Here is a 25,787-nt window from a genome sequence, read left to right on the forward strand (position 1 = left end):
GTGATGCCGTCCGCTGGTCCAGGCGTGGCTCTTGTATAACTTCGGCACGTATGTGATTTCCCCATCGAGAGAGTTCTGCTTCTATTCATTGCATCCATGGCCACAGTTAGGGGAGGGCTCCAGTGTGCTGTGACGCTGTAGACAGGGACTGTCAGGTACCAGAGCTGCAGCTTGCAAGGCTGCAGTTTGCTTTGCTCAAGTATCTCTTCCCAGAGAGTGTTTTAAACCATCTCAGTGAGACTTAAACTAAATGAAGCAGCCTGGTCTCCTTGCTGGAGGCTGAATTGGCTGCTCTAATCCTGCTTCCCAGAAGGCTTGCTGGCTGCTGATGGCTTTCACAGATTGGTCAGGATGAGTGTCCCCTTGGGCTCCAGAGTAAGTCACAACTTTAACGGAATTACTGTATTTTGGAAATTTGGATTTTAATGCCTCCTTGAGCGCTTGTAAAGGTTTTGCCTTTCCATCAAATGCTCTTTCCCCTTGGAAATTCTTTTTTTAATGTGAAAATTAAAACATGTTGGCTCCATCAGGCATTACAGTCTGTAAACAATCGTGGGACCGCCAGAAATGGTAAAACAGCATTGTTTGAAATGGCAGGTTTGTAAAGGTTCACCGTGCAATGTAGGGGAAAAAAATTGGAAGGAAGGTGCATTCATGGAAGCTTAAGGAATGAACAGGGAATTTAGAGGTTAGGCAGTAGGGGATGATGTTTATCATCAAGGGCTCAGACTCTGGATTCAGAAAGAGCTGAAAATACTTCGAGCTGCCTTTCTGGGTATTGTTTCCTGTGTATATCATGAGAAGAGCAGTAGAACCAATAGGCAGGGTGTAAGGATTCGGTGAGATGACATACAAAAAGCACCTAGCACAGTGCTAGTCACGTAATAAATGTTCCATAGAGGTTAACTATTCCTGTGGTGGTGGTTGTGATTGTTACCTTTTTATCATCTTTATTCTAAGCGTCGTTGCTAAAAAATAAGACAGTCCACTGAAAAGGCAATATCCTCACATCCGTTTGTGTGCAGAGAGGTTTAGCCAGCAGCAAAGGTGCCATCTTCAGTCACTGCAAGGTCCCAAACCATTCCCACTCAAAGGAACTTTCCACTATTTCAACTCTATGGACTGAGTTGACAGAATAAAGTGTATTGTCCGGGCTACTGTATTTTGCTAAACTAAAAGTGTCGGGATGGTAGAATGAAAATCATCTAGCGTTAGCTGGGGTTCAGGCACCCTTTTTTTTTTTTTTAATAAATTTATTTATTATTATTATTATTTTTTATTTTTGTCTGTGTTGGGTCTTCGTTACTGCGCGTGGGCTTTCTCTAGTTGCGGTGAGCGGGGGCTACTCTTCGTTGCAGTGCACAGGCTTCTCTTTGTCGTGGCTTCTCGTTGCAGAGCAGAGGCTCTAGACGTGCAGGCTTCAGTAGTTGTAGCACATGGGCTCAGTAGTTGTGGCTTGTGGGCTCTAGAGCACAGGCTCAGTAGTTGTGGCGCAGGGGCTCAGTTGCTCTGTGGCATGTGGGATCTTCCCGGGCCAGGGCTCGAACCTGTGTCCCTTGCATTGGCAGGCAGATTCTTAACCACTGCGCCACCAGGGAAGCCCCTCAGGCACCCTTAAAGAAGGTCTCCTGTTTGGCAGCTGACAAGTCTCCTGTAGAAAGCTGCGGGCTCCAAATTGGAATCAATGCATTTCTGGACTTCTGTACACGTTTCTCCTCTGATCCAACGCTGCAGGTGTGAGAGGCCTGCCTTTTCTTTCCACTTTCTGTGCAGTGTGGACACTAAGCATTTTCTCCTTCACGGAGGCCTTTAAATATGGCTTCACCTGCTGAATGGCTCCTCGGAAGTTCCCAGGCTTCATTTATGCCACCGTATGGGTGACTTTAGCTTATGGATCGGCTGTTAAAGGAAAAGAATGGGCCTCCCTTGCTCCCCTGCCTGTGACCCAGCCCTCTGCCCTTGATTTCTGTCCACAGACAAGACCCATCCTTGCTAGGCTTTCGCCCTTCCTCTCTTGCCAGTGAGCATACTTCAGTCATGCCGTTTGACAGCTGTTTATCCCTTTCCTTTCAACGTCTTTCTTTTAAATTTAGATGAACTGGAACTCCAGTGCAGAGGTCTGAAGGACAAATTAGAAGTGAGTTAAAGGAACCAGAGGAGTCTGGCATGAAGTTCTTTCTCCAGAAACTCAGAATTGGGAGTTGATCACTCCAGATTGCCATGGTCTTTAGTAAAGTAGTGTTTTGCATGGAGAATCATAATTATCCCTTGATAATAGCCCACCCGCATTGCCTCCTGATCGTATACGTGACCTTAGAGCCTAAGCTCTCTGAACTTTGGTTTCCCCATATAAATATTAGAAATAGGGACTTCCCTGACGGTCCAGTGGTTAAGACTCTGCACTCCCAATGCAGGGGACATGGGTTCAATCCCTGCTTGGGGAACTAAGATCCCACCTGCCGCATGGCACAGCCTAAAATTTTTAAAAAAATTTTTAAATATATTAGAAATAAATTTCCCTGGACTCGTGGGACTCATGGGCTTGCTGGGAAATGGTGGCTCCACCGCCCTTGCCCAGTTCCTGGCTCGTACTAGGTGTTGGACTTTCCTTCCTTCTGCTGCTGCTGATTTTGGTATTTCCCATTGGATCCCAACCTGTGAACCACAGGGGGCAGTAGTTTCCATATTCATTCAACAGAGGAAACTGAAGGCCAAAGAGAGAACGTAACTCACCCTAAATGACACAGCTGGTGACAAATCCTGGTACCCAGTGTAGTGCTTCTCCTACTACACATGGATTGCAAACGCTCCAGGTTTGAACAGGGCTCTTAACCCCTCCCTTCTGTATTGCTCGCCTTGAATTAGCAGAAACCTCAGAAGCCAAAGGCATGGTCTTCTCTCTTCTCTGTTGTTTTCAAACACCCAAGAATCAAAATGCTCTGTCCATCAGACAGGAATTCTGGGTGGCATTTGGGTGAGGACTTTTCTTTTGTGCTTGACGATCTACTAAAACTTTTCTCTCTTCACTCCCTCCCTGATTGTCGTGCTTATAAGCGGGTCATTGCTGGTGACCATGAACTATTGCGGGCTAAGAAGCTTGAGGGCTAGGCATTGGCAAAATCTGTTTTCCTCATTAATGCTCTGGGCTGACACTTGGCACTTTGCTCTTGTCCCAACCTGAAAAGGTTTTTAATGAAATGTTCTCGTTTTTATATCTTGTCTATGTGTGTATGGAATGTGCGTGGGTAGAGGGACTGTGTTTGAATGGAGCAGGGGAGAAAATGTTGGATAAGATCACACCGAGTTTCCAGCATCATGAGTCTCCGCAGTCTCCACTGGGGACCTGGACACTGATTTCGGAGACTTGGCTTTCTTTCTTTCTTTCTTTTTTTTTTTTTTTTTTTGGCATGTTGTTTGAGCAGTTCTTTGTTCGTAGTCTGAAATCCAGAGGCCTGCTTCTTCCATTATTTCCCTGGGGACAAGGCAGAGGCAGAAAGAAGCGGGCATGCGGGGGAGAGGCGGTGGAGGGGGGAGATGTGGAGAGAGAGAAGCGGAGAGATTGGATGGAGGAGTTAGGAGGAGAGGGGGGAGGGAAGCAGCTGGGAGAATATCAGAGCAATCTCCAAACCACCATGAAAGTGCAAAGCTGAAGTTCCCTTTGGGTGAAGTCACAACTCAGAAGACAAGCACCGCGGCTGTACTTCAGCTAGAAATACCTCTACCCATCTGTCCTACAGAGCCCATGGTGCAGCCATTTTAAATTCTAAAACCCTACATGGGCCTAAACACAGCAAGAATTTTCCACCACAGCACCATGGCCTATTTTTAAATATGCATTTATTCAAAAGAGCACATCTTCAAGTACAGTATGAGCCTGCCTTTCCTTGGTGGGTGTGTAGGGTACACTTCTGGCACGCATTTGGCTGTAAAGTCCATAAGGATCAAGTCGGCTGAACTGGAGACTCAAATTTTATGAGAGCTGACATAGAGGAGACACAACACTGTCGAGAGCACAGAATCCAGAGGCATCACTGGTTGGAAGTGGAGGCATCAAGGGAGTCAGGCCTCGTTTGAGAAAGTGTGACCAGAGTCTTGCTCACTCAGGACAGTAGCGTGATCCTTTAGGAAGAAGGAATAATGGTGATTTCTGATACCCCCTTCTTCCTGGTCCTGGCAATTGTGCATAAACCATCCTGGGGCGCTGGAGGGATTGCAGGCACCATTTTTCCCCCGGGATGTGGGATAGAGATGGAGTCCAGGTTGGTACCTTTTACAGGCCAGTGCTGTGTCTGTCTCACAATAGACGGTGACTTGAGTTAGCTCCATTTGCCCCACATTGGGAGTACCATTGGCCTCAGCTCCCCCATCCCTCTTTGGTTTTTAAAAATCAAACCTTACACATAGGATCCAGCCCCATCCAGGGTTAAAAGTAACTGGGACAGGAATTCTTAGCATTTCATTTCAGCTGGGCAGGATGCCATTTTTCCAGCTCTTTTCTTGCCATCCATTCATCAGTGTGAGTCCTCAGAGATGCTTGTTCATGAAAGTTCCAGGACTCAACTGAGAAACAGCTATACTTTCTGTGGTCACAGAGTCAGATATTTTTCAGGATAGCTGTTAGTGTATATGTCAGTGTATGTTCTGGGTATCTATGTGTCTGAAATAGTTTTTGTGTTAGTGCTTGTGTGAATATGTAGAACAGGTAATAAGTAGCATAGGTTGAACACTTACCATGTTCTAGTTGATGTGAAGGGTGCTTGACATACCTTGCCTTGTTAATTCTTACAGCAATTACACAGCTAGATATTATTAACTCTATTTAGTAATGGAGAAACCAAGACTCCTAGAAGTTAAGTAACTTGCCCGACGTTACACAGATAAGAAAGAGTAAAGCTGGAATTCAAACCCAGGATAATCATCCTCCAAAGCCTGAATGATGTCCACCATTCTGGGCCTCCTTACACTTTTTACTGTAATGTATTATGAATGTTTTTTCTTTGCCTTCTAGATCTTCTCTGTGGAACCCTCATGGGAGAAATACCTCATTATGTAGCCACTGATTTAAAATCCTTTTGCTGGATCTTTTGGTAAAATTGGCAACAGCCAAGAGACTGTATCAGGTACAAAACAGAACCGAGTAGCTTGTTCACCTCCAGCTTTGAATTTGGCTTTTAGAATGGAAGTGTGAGGTTTGTTGGAAAGTCAGTTAAGACACACTCTGCTGAGCAGTAAAAGCTCCGGGCAAATGGAAGCAGCCCTTTTGCTGGACTAGAGGGAACTGGGTGATTCTGCTGTGAGGCTGGTGGGGTCTAGAGAGGGGGCCAGGCTTCTTGGCTTTTGATTGCCCGTTGCATGCACATCAGGCGCTAACTAGAAGGTATGTGCTTCCCCTTTCTGAGCCTCAGTTCTTTCCTCCCTAAAATGTAGGTCCTGAATTAGATGGTCTGTAAGTTCTCTTCCGGCACTGACCTGGATGAGTATGAACTTTCAGAAGGAATTCAGCCTTGTCAGTGGAGGCGTGTGATTTGTACCATCGGCTGCTCTTGGGTGGAGAACTGAAAGGTCAGGTTTTATATCTGGACCTGACCTCTGTGTGTTGTGAATATGCGCTGGAACATGAGAAGCGGTAGCCCTCCAGAGAGTGACTTGGAGCTTCCTGCAAAAACCTCTGACCTTTGGATATTTCAGACTAGTGCAGAGGCGGGTGTCTGCATCCCTCAGTGTGTCGGTGCCGCTCATTCACTCTCAGAAGCCCTCCGGGCTGTGTCGCGTTTGTGAGCATCCTGCGGAGCGCCTGAGACCAAGACCTCTCCAGTTTAATGTGTGTACACCTGGGGGTGTTGATGAAATGCAGACTCTGCGTTTTTAGCAAGCTCCCTGGTGATGCTGGTACGGCTGCTTCTCAGCCAGCCTTGTAATAAGCACTGAGGGCTGCACAGGGAAGGAAATTTGACTAAATTCACAAGGCCCAGGTTCGAGTCCCAGTTGTGTCATTCCTTATCGGAGTAAACCTCAAATAGATCTCTTAGCTGCTCTGTGACTCAGTTTCTCCTTCTGCGGAGTGATGAAAGTAATTAATAACTAACAGTTAATGACTGCTTACTGTGTGCCTGGCACCATGCTCACTATTTTTTTATGTGCTGTCTCTTAACTAATTCTCATAATAACCTTATGAGGTAGGTTCTCTTATCAGCTGCATTCTATAGAAGCTAAACACAGAGAGGTCGAATAACTTGCCCAAGGTCGCACAGCTAGTAAATGGCCAAGCTGGGATTTGAATTCACATCATTTGACTCTGAAGCTTGCACGACTTGTAGAAATGATAGATGTGAACAATCTTGGAACTTCTGTGTGTTATACAAGCATACCATATAAATAAATGCATTTATTTGTATGATATGTATTATTTATAAATGTTTAGCACACCTGAAATTATAAGAAGCTGGTGTTTCGCAGATGGGATGGTATTGTTTTTAAGGGAAAAAAATATTCCAATTTGTATTAACTAAAGTCAAATGCTTTGTGAAGTTTCGAAGAGCACAGGTGTTTGTGCTCTTGTCTTGGGTTGTTCAGCTAGGAAATAAAGTGTCAGCTAAGAGGAATGGGAGGTTCTGATTAACTGAATTTCTGGCTGTTTAGAATTAAATCCCATTTTGTTTTCAATCTTGTTTTTGCAAATTTGGACAATATGTGCAATCACTTTTCTGCCTTACAGAAAAGCACAGTTACCCGACTGACTGTGTCTTGTGATTGAGGATATGGCAGCCATGTAAATTATTACCCTGAACACGACTTTCCTGCAAGTGGATTGATTGTGGGTTGATTGTGAGCATCATCTGAGTTTGATATCTCACCGCTCACTGGACCCCAGGCTGTGATCTGGCAGGATAAACAGATGTCTGCTTTCTTCCCTCACCCCTCCTTGTTATTCCTCTAGAAGCTTCTATTTGAATGACAGAGGAAATCTTCAGTGGGGAAAAGTATTCTTATTTGCATGTGTACCCATGCTTGAACCCCATTCTTAGAAATGTCCCAATCTTAGTAGGAGTATGGCAGATACCTAGCACCTGCATCGCCAGGCCCCCATCTCCCTCGTCCATTGTGGACCTCACTGATGACACACCACACTCTTTTTGTCAAGCTCCAGCACCACTTCAGAATCCTACTCAACACAGCACTCCAGGTAGCCTGTATTCATCAGTTGTAGTTACCCTAAGAGATTTAACTTACATGTCATGTCTACCCTTGGACACTCCCTGGAAGTTGATTCTCCTTTTTTTTTTTTTTTTTTTTTTTGGCCATGCTGTGCAGCATGCGGGACCTTAGTTCCCTGACCAGGGATCAGACCTGCGCCCCTCAGTGGAAGCGTGGAGTCTTAACCACTGGACTGCCAGGGAAGTCCTGTTCTCCTTTCAATTTAGTAAATATATATCAAACACCTATTAATTGCTTAGGCATGCTGAAAAGAAATTCTGTTTTCCACTTACTCTGCGTTTATTCTTCCTCCCCAAAGTGGATGACTTGCAAGCTTTTTGAAAGTTTTAGTTAGCTGAATTTTTAGTTAAGGTTTTCAAATTTTTTTTTTTTTCTTTCTCTGGGATCTACATCCTGTTGTTCTGATTAATATGGTGACCATTCTTAAGGTTCCCGTCACTTTTCATTACCAGCGATGTAGGGTCTTTATCCAGCTTCCCTGCTCTGATGATTCCAGAGGAATACCTGCTTTACAATGAACTGTTTCCTGTAGGCATCCTCTGGGCAGCTCAGCCATTGGCTAGGTGGCCAGTGCATATGCAGTGGCTGCTCTTGGCTCACAGCCATGATGCCCTCAGCTAAAGCCCTCTCCTGACAGCTTATCTATCAAGATTCAGGAGTTCATTTAAATTACTGCCTAAGTCGCCTACTTGCATTTGAGGTCATCATCTCAGAAGTCACCTGGAGAGCCTGTAAGCACTAGAACCTTGCCACCAATTGGGACAATGAATCCCCTACCCTAAGCCCCTCCCCTGCTTCCTGTGCAGGTTGGGCCACCACTTTGAAACACCTGCCTCTTTAGGAAGCAGGGTGAAAATGCAGAGCAAAGAATTCACATGTGCCTGTCTCAACAGCAGGAGCTTGAGTTCTTGCTTGAATGGCTTCTGAAAGGCAAATGGCAACCTAATCGCTGGGCTTGATTTTGATCAGACTAGCTTGAATCCTGCCTTCCATTCACCTTGTCAATTGGGCTGCGTAAACACCAGTGTGGTTTGCCCTTGCCATGCTTAAAAATTGTTTTCAATCCTGTATCATTGAATTTCTAAGATTCAGCATCCTAAGTGGTTGTGATGATATCGTGTGCCATTTTGAATTTTTAAAAGAAAACAGTGCAAAGAGTGAGAAATAGAACATCTGCAAGATATAAGGCACTGTCTCTGGGCCTGTGAGGAATAGCAGAGAAGACCTTTTACACTTAGCCAGTTCTCTAAACCAGGTATTTTTAACTCAGGATCCACAAGCACCAAAGGACCAGCAAAGATTGACGAACTTTTTGAAATTAAACGCAGAATTTTCTATGAATGTATGTATGTTCACCTTTTTAAGGGAGAGGATCCCGCCTTTCATCAGATTCTTAAACATGTAAAGTCACCTGAAAGGTTAAAAAGAAGTGCTAGATTGGATGGTAGATGGTTGTAAACTCATCCAGGAAACTCTCCTAAGGTTAACTTGGGACTGGAAGACACTATCCTTTGGCCCTATAGAAATACATCACTGTTCTGCAAAGCTACCCAGGAAATAAGATGAAGCTCTGTGGAGTTGGAAGGAGAATTACCTGGTTCTCTTCCATTTTATAGATGGGTAAATTGAGGGCTGTAGTCTCAGATGCCAAAGCCACAAGAGTACTTCTTTCTTCTCTGTTTCAGATACTTTTTATTATTCACTTAACAGTTCAACAGTTTTTTCTGAACATTTACTTTAGGTTAAACTGGGGGTTTTCAGTCTTTCTATATTCAAGGCATTCTTTCAAATATTGGACATTTTGCAATACACTTAGTGGAATTAAGTTACACTGCAGTTATGGTATACAGTTCTCGGCTGTTCTCAACATAAATATATTCTTCTCTGCCCTAACTTTCCTTTGTCTTGTTTAATCCCGGAAGAAGACAGTCTTTCTTTGGTGTGGTTTTGATCATGTACTACTGATCACATAGTTAAATCACACTGTACATTTGGCATCATTTTAACAATATACATTTTTAGTAATTCCATAAAATAAATATTAAAAAGTGAAAATTTTACATATTGTTCTGTGTTCTTTGTGTGCCCATGAAGTGTTCAGCCTCTAGTTGAGAACTGCCAAGCTAGATTCTGGGCTGGGTATTAGAGATTCAAAATTTTAAAGAACTACCTACTGAATGCTTATTGTTCTAGGTACAAGGTAACCTCCTTGAGCTTTTGGAAGTCATATTATTGTGGGAAAAACATTTAATAGATACAGCAACAGGTAAAATAGTTTCTGACAGTGACAAATGTTAAGAAAAAAATTAAAGGATAATAGAATGGAGAGTGAATGAGAAGGGAAGGTGGGCAATTTTTTTAGGGTTCTTGGTGGAGGTGCCTTTGAGTGATTACATGGATAATGAAAAATAGACCAGCTCATAAAGAGCTCAGGGTAGGATGCTCCAAGCAGTAAAACAGCCACTGCAAAGATCCTAAGAGAGGGATGGCCTTTGCACACACACAAGCACAAAGGACAAACAAAAGGTCATTGGGCTCAAAAAAAAAAAAAGGTCATTGGGGCCGAAACATGGTAGAGAAGGTAGGGAGTGGGACAAAATGAAGTTGGAGAGACAGGAAAGGGCCAGATTAAATTGTATCTCGGAGGCCAAGGTTAGGGAGTGTGTACTTTATTCTAATTGTAGTGGGAAGCCGGTGGAGCTTTTTAAGCAGGGGAGTTGAGTGTTATCGCCATTGTTTTAAAAAACAAAACAGTTAGTAGAAAATAGATTCTAGAAAGGAATGCGTGGATACAGGGAAGAATAAGTAAGCTGTTGCCATAGCCCAGGCAGGAGGTGATGGTGAATTGGACTAGAAGGGTAAAGGTAGAAATGGTGAGTAGAGGTCACTCATCCCATGCACCAAGGGAGTCCACAGTCTGGGCTGTTGTTCAGCTCAGCCAAAAGCACATGGGCCTTGCTACATCCCCAGGTTTGGGGGTAGGAGGTGCATCTAGGGGACATACATCCTTCAACCGTCACCTTGTCAAATCTGAATATAACAAACTCTTAACTATTCTCAGTGTCTCACTTCTGTAGACCATGTGAATTCAATTCATCCAGGGCTTCTTTCCAATAAAACATGAAACCAGGAAACGTTATTTTCTTTCTCTGTACTTGCCTCCATCCTCTCACTGCTGCAGCATGAAGAGACTAGTCGTGGCTCAGTACAAAACCACAAAAACCTTTCCATGGATCGGGCTTGAAGAGGGGAAATCAGCATCTTGCCTTTTTTGCCTGTACCCCCCTCTGGGAAACCTTGAGAAATGGGTTTTGTGTTTTTCCCTGGACTTGACTGAAGCCAGGTCTCTCCTGAAAATAACATCTCTCCCTGTTGTGTCTAACTCAGTCTCAATTGTGGGGCCTTACTTCCAGCCTCGGTATTTGGTAAACACCCAGTTTCTTGACACTCTTGTTTCCCAAGTCCGCTGGGGTCATCTTGAGCCTTGGCCTCATTCACTGAGGATCATGGATTTCTGGGAAGTCTCTACCTCCAGCCCTTCAGCACGGGTATTAAAGGGCCCCTGTCAAGTTTTGAAGGGTGTGACCATTGCCAGAATCCCCACAAGCCGAGCCCCTGAGGGATGCTCTCGCCAGCTGGCCCACATCCACACCAGAAATGGCTGGATTTCAGTGGTTCTCTGTGTATGGAGCTGGCTGAGTTCCCCTGGATGAAAGGCAGCCTAATATAAACTGAAAATGTTATTAATAAGCAGCCACTTAAGAATTTCCTATGACTTGCCAGTGATTTGGGGGCCTCTATGTGAACAGGGAGAAAAGCACAACTTGTTTTACATGGATTAAGGGACCAGTGCAGTCAGTCTGACAGGGCCTCAGAAAGGCATTCAGGTGTTTGGTGAAGGGCTCTGGAATCTAGCAGATCTAGGTCTGCGTTTCCATTTTCATCATTTCCCAGCTGTGGGAGCTTGAGTACGTTTCAGAAACACTTTGAGCCTTGGTTTTCCCATCTGTAACATGAGGGTGATATTAATAATTTCCATCTCTTAACTGTGCTGTGAGGATTAAATAAGGAATGCGTGGAAAGTGTTTAGCACAGAACCCGGTGTACACTCTGAAAATGTCTTCTTCGAAAGGAAAGTTGGAAAAAGCATACCTTAGAAGTAGAACCAAACTGACTTGACTTTTCCTGGTTCAGGGTGGGAAAAAGTAGATGTGGCGTTCTAGACACACCACATTTAATAGTAGCAACCACAGCGCTTGGCTTCTTTGAGCTCCCCCTTCTCCTTCTATAAAATGGCAATAATAACCCCTGTTCCTCTGACTAACTTTGTAGAGATTTTTGGCAATTCAGAGAATTCCCTGAATTGCAAGTGCGTGGGCAGCTCTGAAGTACTTGATCAGTCCCAGGGTCATTAATTTAATATCCAAACCTGTCTGCCTTATTGTATCTCGGTAAGAAACCAAGGTCGTTTCTGTGACCTTGAAATATTAAAAAGGATGGTAAAGGGTAAGTAATCCTTCGGTAAAGATAATAATCAAATTACCTTTCTCAGTCCAGCACACCTTAAAGTATATACTAGGTATTTCATAAAGACTTGTAGAAATGACCTGTTTGCCACCCATCTGTTTTCCATTGATCTGTTTCCATCCCAACTAGAATATATTAGTAGGGGTTAGATTGACTTCTAGAGAACCAGAACCATGACTATTTTTATTGACTTGTTTTACTTTTTGTCCCTACCCAGAGCATAGGGCCTAGCAAGCTGGCACAGAGTCAGATTTCACTATACTCAGCGTGCTGTGGATATTCAGTTATTTAATCCTAATAGCAACTCAGTGAAGTGGCAGTTAGGATTTGAACCCAAGGCACTGTGCCTCCAAGATCTATATATCTTAATCCACTGCACTATATACTGTTTTTAAGTACTTAGGGGATATTTAATGCTTCAGATTTGGTCTACATGGGCTTAGCCAACTTCTTACACACAGGAGGTAGAGACTGAACAAGTACTTGGGCAGGTGGCATGGAAGAGAAAGGCAAACAAAGAGATATTTTGTGGAGTCTTCCAATTCTTGAAGTTGGGAGGTGAGGAGTGTTAGAATTCAGCGTGCAGTCATTTCCTCAGAAACTGTTCCCCTGAAGGACTCATCTGGAAAGGAGGAGCTCTTGGAACGTGATCTGTTCAACGTCCAATGAAGCAAAAGCATACATGCCATAAAATCACGGTTAACATATGGACAAAGAGAAATGGAGGAATTGATCCAGGCATAACCATTCCATCTACCTTGGTTTCCTCTTAGGGAGGCGGTTGGTCTGACAGCAGCTCAGGAAATCAGAGCTTCTCTAGGTACCCACAGCCTTTCCTACGGATGCAGTGATGGAGGTAGCAGTGTTGCCATGGAGACACCATCAGTAGCCAAGTTCTTTTCCTTTGAGGGCTCACTCTTTCCACTCATTATGATGCTCAGTTAGCTAGCTGCGTGTTTGGTAGGCAGATTCCTCACTAGCCTGTGAACATGTTTACAATAAAGTTAAAACTCCTTCACCTGGGTTGCATGTGTCGTCCTCCAGCTGCTAGCTTGTCACCGTCTTAGACTCCTCTCAATATCTTGATGACACCTTGTTCTCTCTCACCTCGTGCCTTTATTCAACTGTCAGGAATACTCCTTCCTTCTCTTTTTACCTAGCAACCTCCTACTCAGCAAGTTGTATGCAGTGCCCAGCCCTTGGTAGGTTTTCTACTAATAACTGACCTAACAACAAAGTCACAGGACTGTTCACTTTGTTTCTTTGTTTCAAAACTTAATTTGAAAACTTGCAGTGTTATATACAGTTTACAAGAATAGCATAATGAACTCCCAGACACCCTTCTAGAAATGTCTGTGGCTGACATTTGGCACTTTGGTGCTGCTAGTTCCCCTCCTCCCTCTCTTTTTTGCATGTGCCCGCGCTGCATACACATGGATTATTGTTTTGGCTCAACCCTTTGAAAATAAATGACAAGCATAATCCTTTACCTGTGTATATTTCAGCGTCTCTCTCCTAGGAACAAGGACACTCTTTTAACTAACCCCACAAGTACTCTCTTGACTTCGAAATTTATGCTCTAGCTCCTTGTGGCCTAGATCTTTGTGTCCCAGTCAGACAGGGGCTCCTTACTGCTTTTTTGTTTTAATCCCTCACAACCACCACCAGAATGCATAGTACATAGTAGACGTTCAGCGAATTATTGTTTAATAAATGAAGCTGCCTGCAGCGAGCACTTGCGGTAGTACCCTCTTCCCCCTTGGCACTCGCCTTTCCAGGGTACCCTGACCCATGGTTCCTCGTTCGGTAGCAGCTGTAACTCTCTGCTCTAGCCCGCCTGTCTCGTATGTGGGGTGGGCCACAGGGGCCCAGGTGTGGTCTTCACCCAGTGACTGTTGGGAATTGGGGGATAAGTACTCCTGCCTCCTTGATTCTCCAGTGGGACATCTCTGAGGAATGTTCTAGACCGTCTCCCGAAGCTCCTCAACTGAAATGAGTCTCGGTTGCCCGGAGCTTCAGCTGCCCATTACCTCTGCCTGTGTTAGCATCCTTCCCTGCCCTGATTCCCTTCTCCAGTTCCCTCTCAGGCCTTTTGGGGATCACCTCCCAAACTTCTTTATGTTCAGATGCCTTCCGAGGATCTGATTCTGGGGAAACCCAATCCAAGACCTCATTCCTCAGTTGCTGAGACATCAGACCTGGAAATCAGAGTCTGGTAAGAGCTACTCAGAATATGAAAAGTCACCCAACAGGCTTATTTTTTTTAAAGGAAATGCGTTTCCACTGCTTAAAAATTCCAAGATAAATTAGTTTGAAGTAGGGCACTGTGTATGTTTCTTCATGGAAATATGAATTGACATATTAAGAGAGGAAACAACTGCCACTAAAAATGATCCTATAGCAACTTTGGCAGTGCCTGGGAGAGACAACCTCCTCTTGGTGCAGATGGCCAGAGCCCCTGGAGCCCGGGCGGAGGGCAGGGAGTTGGATGGGCCCGGCAGCGGGTTTTGGCTCTGTGCTCGCACCAGCCTCGTTACCCAGCTGGCCCTGTCACAGTCTCCGCCCTTGAGCTTCTGTGTTTTTTAGGAAACCGGTTTTCCTTTCTCACAGAGATAGAAATCTTGCTTCCAGACATGGCAAGTGTCAAGGTTCATGCCTGGGTCCCTCATTCAGACGGAGTGTTTGCCAAAAAAGGGGAAAAACACAGTATTGTGGCTGGGGGGAGGGGGTTAAGGAGCCAGTGAGGCTGCAAATAACAGGATATGCCAACGTCTGGGTATCAAGACAGAGGAATATAGGAATTCCAAGGGGAAGGGGATTAAGGAGAAAGGAAGAGCTTTCCTACACCCACTAAGATGGCACCGTCCCCTGAATCTCACATCGCTGCTTGGGCTTTGGGACAGGCAGTGGCTCAGCCAGTTCGGTCACTGTCATCCACGCTGACAGTGATGGGGGAGGGGAGGCCACACACCACCTCCTGAGAATGACTCATGCCACACTCTTCCCCACCTCAGAGCCTCTGCTTGCTTTCCCTCTGCCGGGAAAACTCTCTCCCTGGTGTTTCTCAGAGCTGCTTCCTACTTCGTCTTCTAATCACAACTCACGTGTCACTTCAGTGGGGAGGCCTGTCCTGATCCATCCTTGGCCCCTCTCTTATCTCCTTGCTTGTTTCCATCATGACACTGATCACAGCCTATAAATGGCAAGTTTATCTATGTGTTTGCCTGACTGTTGTCTGTCTTCCTCACTTGACTTGAAGCCCCATGAGGTTAGAGATACTGTCTGAATCACTGCTGTATGACCAGCATCTTCACACAGCGCCTAGTACACAGTACATGCTCAGTCACTGTTGTCTGCCTGGATGGTTGGATGGATATGGATGGAAGCATGGTTGGAAAGATGCAGGGAAGGATGGAAAGATGCACAGAAGAAAAGAAGGAAGATTTGGTCACTCTCCTTAAAACAAGGTGGTGGGAAGAACATTGGTCTTGGAGTCAGACGGCGTAGGTTCTAATCTGTATAACTTCATTCAAGTTGCGTATGAGTTTGTAGAACACATAGTTCATATGCGTGAAATGGATAAAAATGCCAACTTTATAGGGCTGCTGAGAATGAATAAAGGAGATAAACTGTGAAACAAAATGACTATTATAAACCTTCTGTAAACGTAAGAAATAATATTAATATTATAAATACAGCCGCCGCGTTCACCCTTACCGGCCATCCTCCAGTAGCAAAGTACGTACTGGAGTCAGGGCCCTGGGGCTCAGACCTGTGGTGTGGAGTCCCTGACCCTTTGGGGACAGACTTCCGCCTCTTGCAGCATCCTCATCTCATTTCGTTTCAAGCCAGCCTCCTCAAGTATATATCCTGCCTGCCTGCCTTCCTGTCTTCTCATCCTCCAGTTGTGTTTTTGTGAGGCATGTGGAAGGTAGGAGCTGAAGCCCTGTGCCTGGGTCATGTGGTCATGTGATCATATGACGCATGCGATTTTGGAGGGGAACAGGTAGTGTTCTTTGTGATAGTTCAGTTTTGACAATTCTGACTTATTCCTCACGGGAGTATCTCAGCGATATCTTAAAGCAGGGGGACCCCACTTCCAGTTCTTACCGGCTCACTTACTCAGCATGGTGATGCCTTTTTTGGCTAAGAATACCCACTGTTTCTTTATTCAATTAGATCCAGGCAGCCTGCAGCCCAGTACAATCTCTCTTCACTCAAAACACGTATTTACCTGTTTTTTAGTAAAAAAAACAGGTAAAGTGGGAAGGGTGTTCCAGAGTGCAGTAAACTGAGAATAATTTTTGGCTCATTTTAGGCTGGTGCTCTGCATGTGTGTGATACGTTTCCAATAAGTTCTCATTGGAAATTTGAGGAAATTGGGCAGCAGAGCAGACTGGGGAAGCCTGGCTCCTGCCCAGCCCCTCGTAAGTCTGGCCTGCCCAGGACAGATCCTTTAGGTGGTTGGCAGTGACATAAGTTATCACACCTCTGAGAGTCTGTGACCGATGTACAAAGACACAATTCAGAGCCAGGGCTTAGTGGTTTTAAATTATCCATGCCCCATCTCTCCCTACTTGCACAGAAAATTGAAAGTTGATAGCTGTAGAAATCTGGTTTTCAGATGTTTTTTATCTGAGGAACCTAACTTAACTCTGTGATACCCGTAAGTGTCTATGCAATTCCCACGTTTTTGGCGTCTTCCACGCTACATAAATAAATTCTCTGATCCTGATACAGGGCACCAGATCAGAACAGACCGACTTATCTGCATTGAAGAATGCACATCTCCTTGCCGAGAATGTTGTGTGTACATGTGTGGGTAGCTCTGGCTCATGTCTTTCTATTTCAGGCCAGAGTCTCGTCCCTTGGTCCTCGCTGATGGCGTGCACATAGAATGAAATCTGGTCTCTAGTTTCTTAACATGAGGGGAAAAGGGGACCAGCAGCTGTTTCTGTTTAACAGTGATTATCTCTGGGATTGTGAGTGTTTGAATTATTTTTCTTCTTCTTGCTTATCTGTAATTCCTGATTCTTTTCTACATACATTGTATGCTGCTTTTCTTTTTAGGATAAGGAGGTAGTAACTTTAAATTACCATAGGAGAAAAAGGCTTCCTCTTTTCTTTCCTCTTATTAAGAATAAAAGGAGTTATTCTTTTGCCTTCAGTGAACTCAAGTCATGGAAGAATTTAAATACCTAGGACACGTCTATTATTTAGCAAAAAGCTATGGAGGCTTTTGGGTTCTTTTAGCCCTCTGTCTTTAACAAAAGTGTCTTTTCCCACACCTGATCTCAGCTGCCTGAGGCGTTGCCATATTGAGCCCAGAACTATGCATTCCTCATCTATCACTTGATTTGTGTTGGGACTGAGCCACTCTTCAAGCAGTCTGTCCTTTGACCCTGTGCATAAAAGTGGCCTGAACCTGATCTGACCATGGACTTGGGACACAGAAGCCCATACCACAGGGGAGGCAGAAGGCAGGACCGAAAGCAGGCTGGCAACGAGAGACACTGTTCTGGTGGCTGATGTCGTCCTGCTTCTCACCAGCATCTTTTCACACACATGCCCCAGAGGTACCTGGCTGAGTGACAGGTGGGCTTAGTGATACGAGTTTAATACATGGTAGTCAGGAGGGGTTGGAATAGATCCCCTGGAACAGTTTTAAAAATGTACATTGTCCAGAGACCATCCGGTAATGTTGGTAGAACACGCCAGTTTTCAGACTATACTCTGACTCACGTGCTCCCCTTCTAACTGGGAGGCTGGCTATAGAAAAATGTCCTGCAGGTGCATGTCAGAATCACCTGGAATGCTGGTGGACATGCACTTCCGGGGCCCTGTCTCAGTCCTATCAAATCAAAGTCATTGGGGCACATCAGTGCTCCCCAGTCATCTCCATGTAATGTCTTAGAAACCGGATATACAATTTCCTATGACTAGAATCATCATTATCTGCAGAGTTTGATGATTAGGAATTATCTGTCTCTTTAAAAGCCATCAATAGCCTCTGTTTTTCTTTTTGTCTTTCTTCCATCTGTCAAATTATTGGGCACCTATTTCATATTTTGATAATACTAGAAATGACCTTGAACTGTCCTGGGAAGTATGCTGGTTTCCAGACTTGTGTCTTTGGAACGCTTGGGAGGTTAGGACCATGAAAATGCCTGGATATTGGGAGAAGGTTGAGCTTGAGAGAAGTTGGGCTCCGGGCCTCCTTCTGTCACATCAACTTGGGCAGCTCTGTTTTATATATTGGGTTTCCACATGGGAGTTCTTTTGCAAAAAATATTTTCCTCTCATTAAAAAGAAAAGAAGAAGAAGAAGAAGAGGGATGAAAGAGAGAAAGAAGGAAAGCGGGGAGGGGGAGGACTTGATGATGTTTCCAATCCTATCCCAATCTAGAATCCTGCAGTTTATGACTTGAACTGTCAGTATCGTGTGACAACGGAAGACTCCTTTCTTGCCTTCATACTATCGCTTCTCACACAAAACAAGACATTGTGGTTCAGGATTCAGTGTTATAAATAACCTGTCAACATCTCAAAGACGAGACGCCCCCCCCAACAGACACACCGCCCCCCAATCTATTTATAATGAATCCTTCGGAATCACGGTAGGTGAGTTAATTGGTATAAATTGTTAGTCATTTTGCAAATGGTGTGGTCACAGGTGCAGTTGACCAGAGTACTTTGAGACGGTTCAAAAGAGAGCCTTCACCTGCCGGTATTGTGTATTTCATGGAAGAGCCAATTGTGGCTTCTGAATACGGAAGCGAATGAATTTACAGCTGCAGGTTTCGGGTGGGGGGGGGGGTGGCAAGGGTTGTTGCTGGGTAGAGGGAGGGGAGAAGGAGGATGCAGGATGTCTGCTCTCTGAATCATGCCTTATTCCTTGGAAACCTGTCATTCACAAACCCAATTATGTACAGGTAGAATGTCACCTGTGACAGAATGAAACCAATGCAAGCTTTGTATGATTGGGTTTTTAAATGAAATCCTGCTTTACTAGCAGGTTCTATTTTCATAAATGTCTATTTAAAAAAAAAAAAGCCAAATCATATATTTCCCCACGCACTCCTGAAAAGCTTTAATCAGTGTGTCGAAACAGAGAGCTGTTGGGTGTTGCTGTGTGCATTTTGCCAAGAGGGAGAGAAAGACGTGAGGACCAAGAGAAATGCTCTTGGCTTTACCTCTGACCCTCCACACCTTTCTCAGCATCTGGGCCTTGCGTTCCTCATTTGTAAACAGAAGTTGTTACATTAGTCTCTCCAAAGGCTGTCATGGAAGCACTCAAGGGTTAAAAATTCTCTGCAAATAATAATGCCTTGCCACAGAAGTACCTGTTAATTATAAATGAGGAACGGAAGGCAGGCAGCTAGGAGGGAAAATACGTAAGGTCCTTGTGGTTTTGATTTACCTTTTTTTCTTTTTCCTTTTTCTTGTTTCCTCTTTGGTTTTGATTTTTCTGAATGTGTTTGTTGTTCAGGAGTGAAAGGCGATTCTCTGGTTGGAGTCAGGTATGCCCTCTGTAGGTTATTATTAGGGTTCGGGGGTCAGATTGATCCTACTCTGAATCTCTGTTCTGCTGGCTATTTCAGGTGTACTTTGAACATGTTGCTTAAACTCTCTGAGCCTTTGTTCTCTGGAAAGTGGGAGTGATATTTCCTTTCTCGGACGGCTGGTGTGCGAATCTGGGCTCGTGCGTGTCAGGTGTAAGCAAGTCAGGTGCTGTGCGTTCTGCTCCTGGGTGCCTCCGCGCTAATCGTGCTCGCCCTTATCCTGCTTCACCATTCTTGTTTTGCATCGCACTTAGCGTCTTTAATGTGCTATTGTATATGATCGAATGATTTGTTATGTTTGCTGCTTATTGTTTGTTTCTTCCCCTCTGAGAATATAGGTTCTATGAGGGGAGGGATCTTTATTTGTTTTGGTTGGGTGTCAGTAGTGCCTAGAGCAGTGCCTGGCAGATGGTAGGTACTTGGTGGTTATTTGCTGAATGACTAAAGAGGGCCCGAAGCCCTCGCCCCTTTCTCCCTTCTGTTCAGGCTTCTACTCAGTGAGAGTCATTATGGATCTGGTTCTTTAATTCTGTGTTTTGCTTTCGTCTTGTCTTTGTTCCTTCTTCTGGAGCTTCGAAGTTCATTAGATTATGTCCATCCAGCGTTAAAAAGTGTGCTGTTCGGGCTTCCCTGGTGGCTCAGTGGTTGAGAATCTGCCTGCCAATGCAGGGGACACGGGTTCGAGCCCTGGTCTGGGAAGATCCCACATGCCACGAAGTAACTAGGCCCGTGAGCCACAATTACTGAGCCTGCGCGTCTGGAGCCTGTGCTCCGCAACAAGAGAGGCCGCGGTAGTGAGAGGCCCGCGCACCGCGATGAAGAGTGGCCCCCGCTCGCCGCAACTAGAGAAAGCCCTCGCGCAGAAACGAAGACCCAACACAGCCATAAATAAATAAATAAATAAATAAATTAAAAAAAAAAAAAAAGTGTGCTGTTCCCTGCCTTGCTGAATAAATGAGTTTCACTGATGAATATTCTGGAGACTGCATTTAGAAAAAAGATCTCTACATTTTGTTCTAAAAGTATGACTTTCTAGTAAAAAACCATTAGTCACCAAAGAGCTTCCTAAACTTGCTTAAACACACTGAAACTTTTTTCTTCCCTTAAGTAATAAACTGACATAAAAAGTTTTGGAGGGGAAAAAAAAAACCAAAACCCTGACTGCTTCCCAAGACCCCTGACTTCTTTGCAGTAGCTAATTAATTAAAGAGTTACTGTTAAAATGAGCTCAGACTATTTTTAAAAGCAATAGCCAGGGTTTGGATGAAACTTCTCTGAGGTGGGAGATGCAAACCAGATCCAAGTGTGCATTCTGTCTGGGTATATCTTCAGTCAGATGAAAGGCAGGAAGTGGGAGAATCTGACAAGCCTCACTTGGCTGGACAAAACTGACTTTGTTTCTTTAAATGCATTTTGGTGTCAAAATTCAGGCCAAGACATTAAAAGAATAGGGACAAAAACCGACTGATCATCTCAACAGATACAAAAAAGCATCTGACAAAATCCAACACCCTTTGTTGATAAAAACACTCAATGACTAGCATAGAAGGAAGCTTCTTCAACTTAAAAAAGGAAAGTTACCAAAAAACCCACGATTATATAATACTTGATGGTGAAGGATTGGATACTTTCCCTTAAGGTCAGGAAAAAGACAGAGAGTTCCACACTTGCCACTTCTGTTCACTGGAGGACCTAGCCTGGGCAATAAGGCAAGATAAAGAAAAAATCAGCATTAGATTGGAAAGGAAGGAATGCAGCTGTCTCTATTCACAGATGATGTGATCTTGTATATAGGAAATCCTAAGGAATACACACACACACACACACACACACACACAAACACACACACACACTATTTGAACTAATAAACCAGTTCAGCAAAATTGTAAGATACAAGATCAAGGTACAAAAACCATTTGTGTTTCTATACGCTACAATCTGAAAATGTAATTATGCAAACAATTCCATTTACGATAATGTCAAAAAGAATAAAATACTTAGGAATGAACTTAACAAAAGAAGTGCAAAACTTGTACCTGAAAACCACAAAATATCATTGAAAGAAATTCGAGTAAACTGAAATAAATGGAAAGACGTTCTTTGCTCATGGATTGGAAGACTTAATATTGTTACGATAGCAGTACTCTCCAAATTAAAGATTCAGTGCGATCCCTGTCAAAATCCTAGCTTGATTTTTTGCAGAAATTGGCAAGCTAACCCTAAAATTTATATTGATAATTCAGATGTCAGCAGCCCAAAAGAGCCAAAATAATTTTTTAAAAGAAGAACAGAGTTGGAGGACTCACACTTCACAATCTCAAAACTTACTACAAAACTACAGTAATCAAGACAGTATGGTTCTAGCATAGGGATACACATGTAGATCAATGGAATAGAATTGAGAGTCCAGAATAAACCCTTACATTTATGATCAATTGATTTTTGACAAAGGTCAATGCAATTGAATGGTGCTGGGACAGTTAGATAGCCACATGAGGATGAAGTTGGACTCCTACTTCATGCCATATACACAGTGCAACTCAGAATGGGTCATAGACTCAAGTATAAGAGCTAAAACCATAAAACTCTTAGATGAAAATGCAAGAGTAAATCTTAATGACCTTGGGTCAAGCAACGGCTTCTTAAATATGATAGCCAAAGCATAAGGAACAACAAAAAAAATTGGACTTCCTCAAAACCAAAAACTTAGGTGTTTCAAAAGACATCATCAAGAAAGGGAAGACAGCCCACCAAATGAGAGAAAATTTTTACAAAGCATATGTCTGATAAGGACTTGTATCCAGAAAATATATAAGGAATGCTTTCAGTTCAACAATAAAAAGACAGTTTTAAATGAACTAAAGATTTGAATAGCCATTTCTCCAAAGAAGATATATAATAAGCACATAAAAAGATGCTTAACGTCATTAGTCTTTAAGGAAGTACAAATCAAAACCATTTTAAGATACCACTTCACACCCATTAGGCAACAGTCAAAAAGAAAGACAATGTCAAGTGTAGCAAGAATGTGGAGAAAATGGAGCACTCGTTCATTAACAGGTGGGAATGTAAAAAAGAACAGATACTTTGGAAAACAGTTTGATAGTTCCTCAAAATGTTAAACATAAAGTTACTGTATGACCCAGCAATTCCATTCCTAGGTAAATACCCAAGAGAATTGAAAACATATATGCATACAGAAAAAGTGTACACAAATAAAGCACCAGTATTCAAAAAAACTAAAAAGTGGAAACAATCCAAATGTCTACCAGTTGATAAATGGATAAGCAAAATTTAGTATATCCATGTAATGGAATATTATAATGCTATGAAAGGAAATGAAAGATTGACACACGCTTCAACACGGATTTATCTTGAAAACATCATGCTGTGTGAAAGAAGCCAGTTTCAAAAGACTGCATATAGTAAGATTCCATTTATGTGAAATTTCCAGTACAGGTAAAACCTTAGAGACAGGAAATAGATTAGTGGTTGTCAGGGCCTGCGGGGAGGGGAAGGTGGGAAGTTACTGCTAATGCACATGGAGTTTCTTTTGAGGGTGAAGAAAATGTTCTAAAATTAGTGGTGATGCTTTCACATCTCTGAGAATATACTAAAAACCAATGAATTGTAGACTTTAAAATGGTGAATTTTATGGTGTGTGGATTATATCTTCACAAAGCTGTTGTCAAAAAATTCAGGCACATGGGGATTCGAATTCTGGGCTGTTTCATCAGTTTTATAAGGTGCTACTGAAACTAATTCTGAAGGTCAGAGTACAGGTACAACAGCTTATTTTCTTAAAATTTTTTCCTCCTTTATTTTTTTCCTTTCTTTTTATTTTACTGGTAGAAGCTAGAAATGCTCTTGTGTTGCTGACATCAGCGTTTTTATTGCTTCATCATTTTTGTAGCCATGGAAAAGGGAACAGATGGTAATCTTAAAAGAGAAATGTTTTATTTGGGAGAGAGAATTGTATCTTTGGCTGCTATCTTTGGAAATAATTCCCATGCATGATCCTCTTGTATATTAAAAAAAAAAAGCTACCAATGTGGGGTAATTTGGGGTTCCTAATTAGAATTTCAAACCTACAAGTATCTTTAGTGGAGGTGAAAATGTGTTTCCCATGAGATCTTAGGATCAGCATTGTTTAATGGGCAAAAATATTTTTGCTCTTCTTAAAATCTCACCTGCAGTTATTTTTATAACCACTTCCTTTTCCTAAGGTCTAGAAACCTTTTATAAAAACGGAATGTTGTCACTGTGTGTTAAACCTACTGGTAATATTTCTGGTCTGCATATGTATTGTGTATATTTAATTACTATTCCAGTCAAGGAAATTGTGGTCACGGTCCATATCTAGTGTTCTACCTAGTAAAATAAAAGGTATTTTGACATTCCTCTTGGGATACTGATTTAGAAGAAAAGGTTGCGGTCCACGTTTAAATACCCTTAGCGTGCTTACCTGGTGGCCTCTGATGGCTCAGGACGTTTCCAGGTACGCAGTGCCACGCCTTCTACAAAGACAGGCGTGCTATGGAACTCTCCTTCAGATGCCCGAAGCCGGTTGCCAAGGAACGTGTTTATGGTTTGGGATCCAAGGGCTGGTGAGTGGCAGGCCAAGTGAAAAAAATGGTTTCTTTTGCCTTCCTTCTTACCTCCTGCCTTTACTGCTTGCAGGAAGATCTGCCTGCACTGCAAGTGCCCTCAAGAGGAGCACATGGTGACAGTGATGCCCCTGGCGATGGAGAAGACCGTCAGCAAACTCATGTTTGACTTCCAGAGGAACTCGACCTCGGATGACGACTCAGGCTGTGCCTTGGAGGAGTACGCCTGGGTCCCGCCGGGGCTGAAGCCTGAACAGGTACCGTTCTTGACAGGAGGGCAGTTGTGGGGTTGCCTTTTACCTTTGTCTTACCCGTCCTTCCTCATTCCAGTTCAGAAGGGAGAGTTGACTTTGCTGATTCAGACAAGTGGGGCTACATGGGATGAAGATGTCTGGGGCCCCAGTGGGAAACCAGTCAGAGAAATGAAACTGAGCCTTGGGTGGGCCAAGGCTAATTCATTCTGTACTGCATTTTTAACTGTTACCAAAAGATTGTCTAGAAACGTCTAGAAACATTAGATAATGAAACTTCATTTTTGGAGAGGGAAGAGACGTTCTACATTGGCCATCAATCTTAATGTTAAGATTCTTTGTAAAGGAGAGTAAGGAAATAAGGATTTACCTTATTCTTCCCAGTGATCTAATGCTGTGTTCAAAAGTTTGGCCTGGCTTTACAAAGAAAGACATTGACATTTCCTGAAATATTTTGGCACTGCCCACAGGCTGTAAATATTATTAGCTTGGTTAGATGGACTTGGTTTCTTTCGTTGTACTGCATTTCTCTCAGTGATATACAGCTTCTGCTTTGCATTTCTTGGTCCTTGGAATTTTCTCTTCCACGAGCCTCGTGTTGGTTTAGAAGCCCCTCCTGTAAGCTGGATATTGTCGTGATCTTCCCTGTGCGTCTTTGAGAGACAGGTTTATCAGAATCTTAAGTGTTCAACCACTATACCCTTCCTCTGACGCAAGAAGTTTCTTTCTCTGGAGATCTTCTCTATGTCTTGACAATGTTTTGAAGCTTAGAAACCCTAAAATGTGAAGTCAGGAACTTTAGATGTGGTGATGCTTTTAGAAAAGGTTCTTTATGGTTAGGGAAGACCTAAGAATTCACCAAGAACTTAAGGATGGGACCCTGATAACATCTCTTTGGTTAGCCATTTCTTGTCTATGGTCATACCACCCTGAATGCACCCGATCTCGTCTTTCATTAGCCATTTCTTCTTCTTCTTTCTTTCTTTCTGAGGTTGTAAATGAACAGATGAAATCAAGCACACAGGCAGGATTTGTTTAGCCAGCAAAGGATTGTTTAAATTTTGAATTAGTCACTAATACTTAAAAATTGCTAACACTTAAAAATTAGGAAATTTTAATTTTAAAGTTTAAAATCTTACTGTTCAGGGATTTGTGTGCAGGCCATTGAGTTGAGCACTAGTACTTCTTTCCAGGAAGTGTTTAGAAAGAATGACTCTCCAAGTCACCCTAGTCTCCACTAAGCTCATTTCATCCTTCTGTGTTAATCTTCCTACGCCCTACAGGCACTTCCGGTTTGTGATCTCTACTCTGATTCTTACTAGGAAGAAAATGTCTTAGAATAGAAACATTCACAGAAAATAGTCTCCATGAGAAGTGAAGGGACTTCTGTGTTGGGTTATCAGCGGAAAGAAAGAAGTGTGTTCTCTCTTAGTTTGTAGGTTAAGGTTATATCTTGATTTTCTTCTGTTCCAGTAAAGACTGTATTATTAAAGAATAAGTTGAAGAAGAATGAGAGTATTTGATTGAGTTTGTCTGGAAACTCATATGAGGTGGTGGGTGACTGAATATCTGTGTTTGACGTCGCGATTCTACTGGCAGTACTTAAGCAGTGAGTTTTCACACCTC

General features: G+C 43.2%; 1 protein-coding gene across 3 annotated transcripts in view; it reads left to right on the plus strand.

Moving 5' to 3' along the window:
- PRICKLE2 (prickle planar cell polarity protein 2) overlaps positions 1–25,787 on the plus strand; it is a 338,378-nt gene that overhangs the window by 215,491 nt on the left and 97,100 nt on the right. For all 3 annotated transcript variants that reach the window (XR_011075654.1, XM_068557619.1, XM_068557621.1), the window contains one exon: positions 23,984–24,167. Coding sequence is in view for 2 of the 3 variants with exons in the window: in XM_068557619.1 (XP_068413720.1) it covers positions 23,984–24,167 (184 nt within the window). In the remaining variant the exon portion in view is untranslated. The remainder of the gene's footprint in view (positions 1–23,983; positions 24,168–25,787) is intronic.

The sequence above is a fragment of the Eschrichtius robustus genome, chromosome 12 (assembly GCF_028021215.1).
Source record: "Eschrichtius robustus isolate mEscRob2 chromosome 12, mEscRob2.pri, whole genome shotgun sequence".
Classification (NCBI taxonomy): Eukaryota; Metazoa; Chordata; class Mammalia; order Artiodactyla; family Eschrichtiidae; genus Eschrichtius; species Eschrichtius robustus.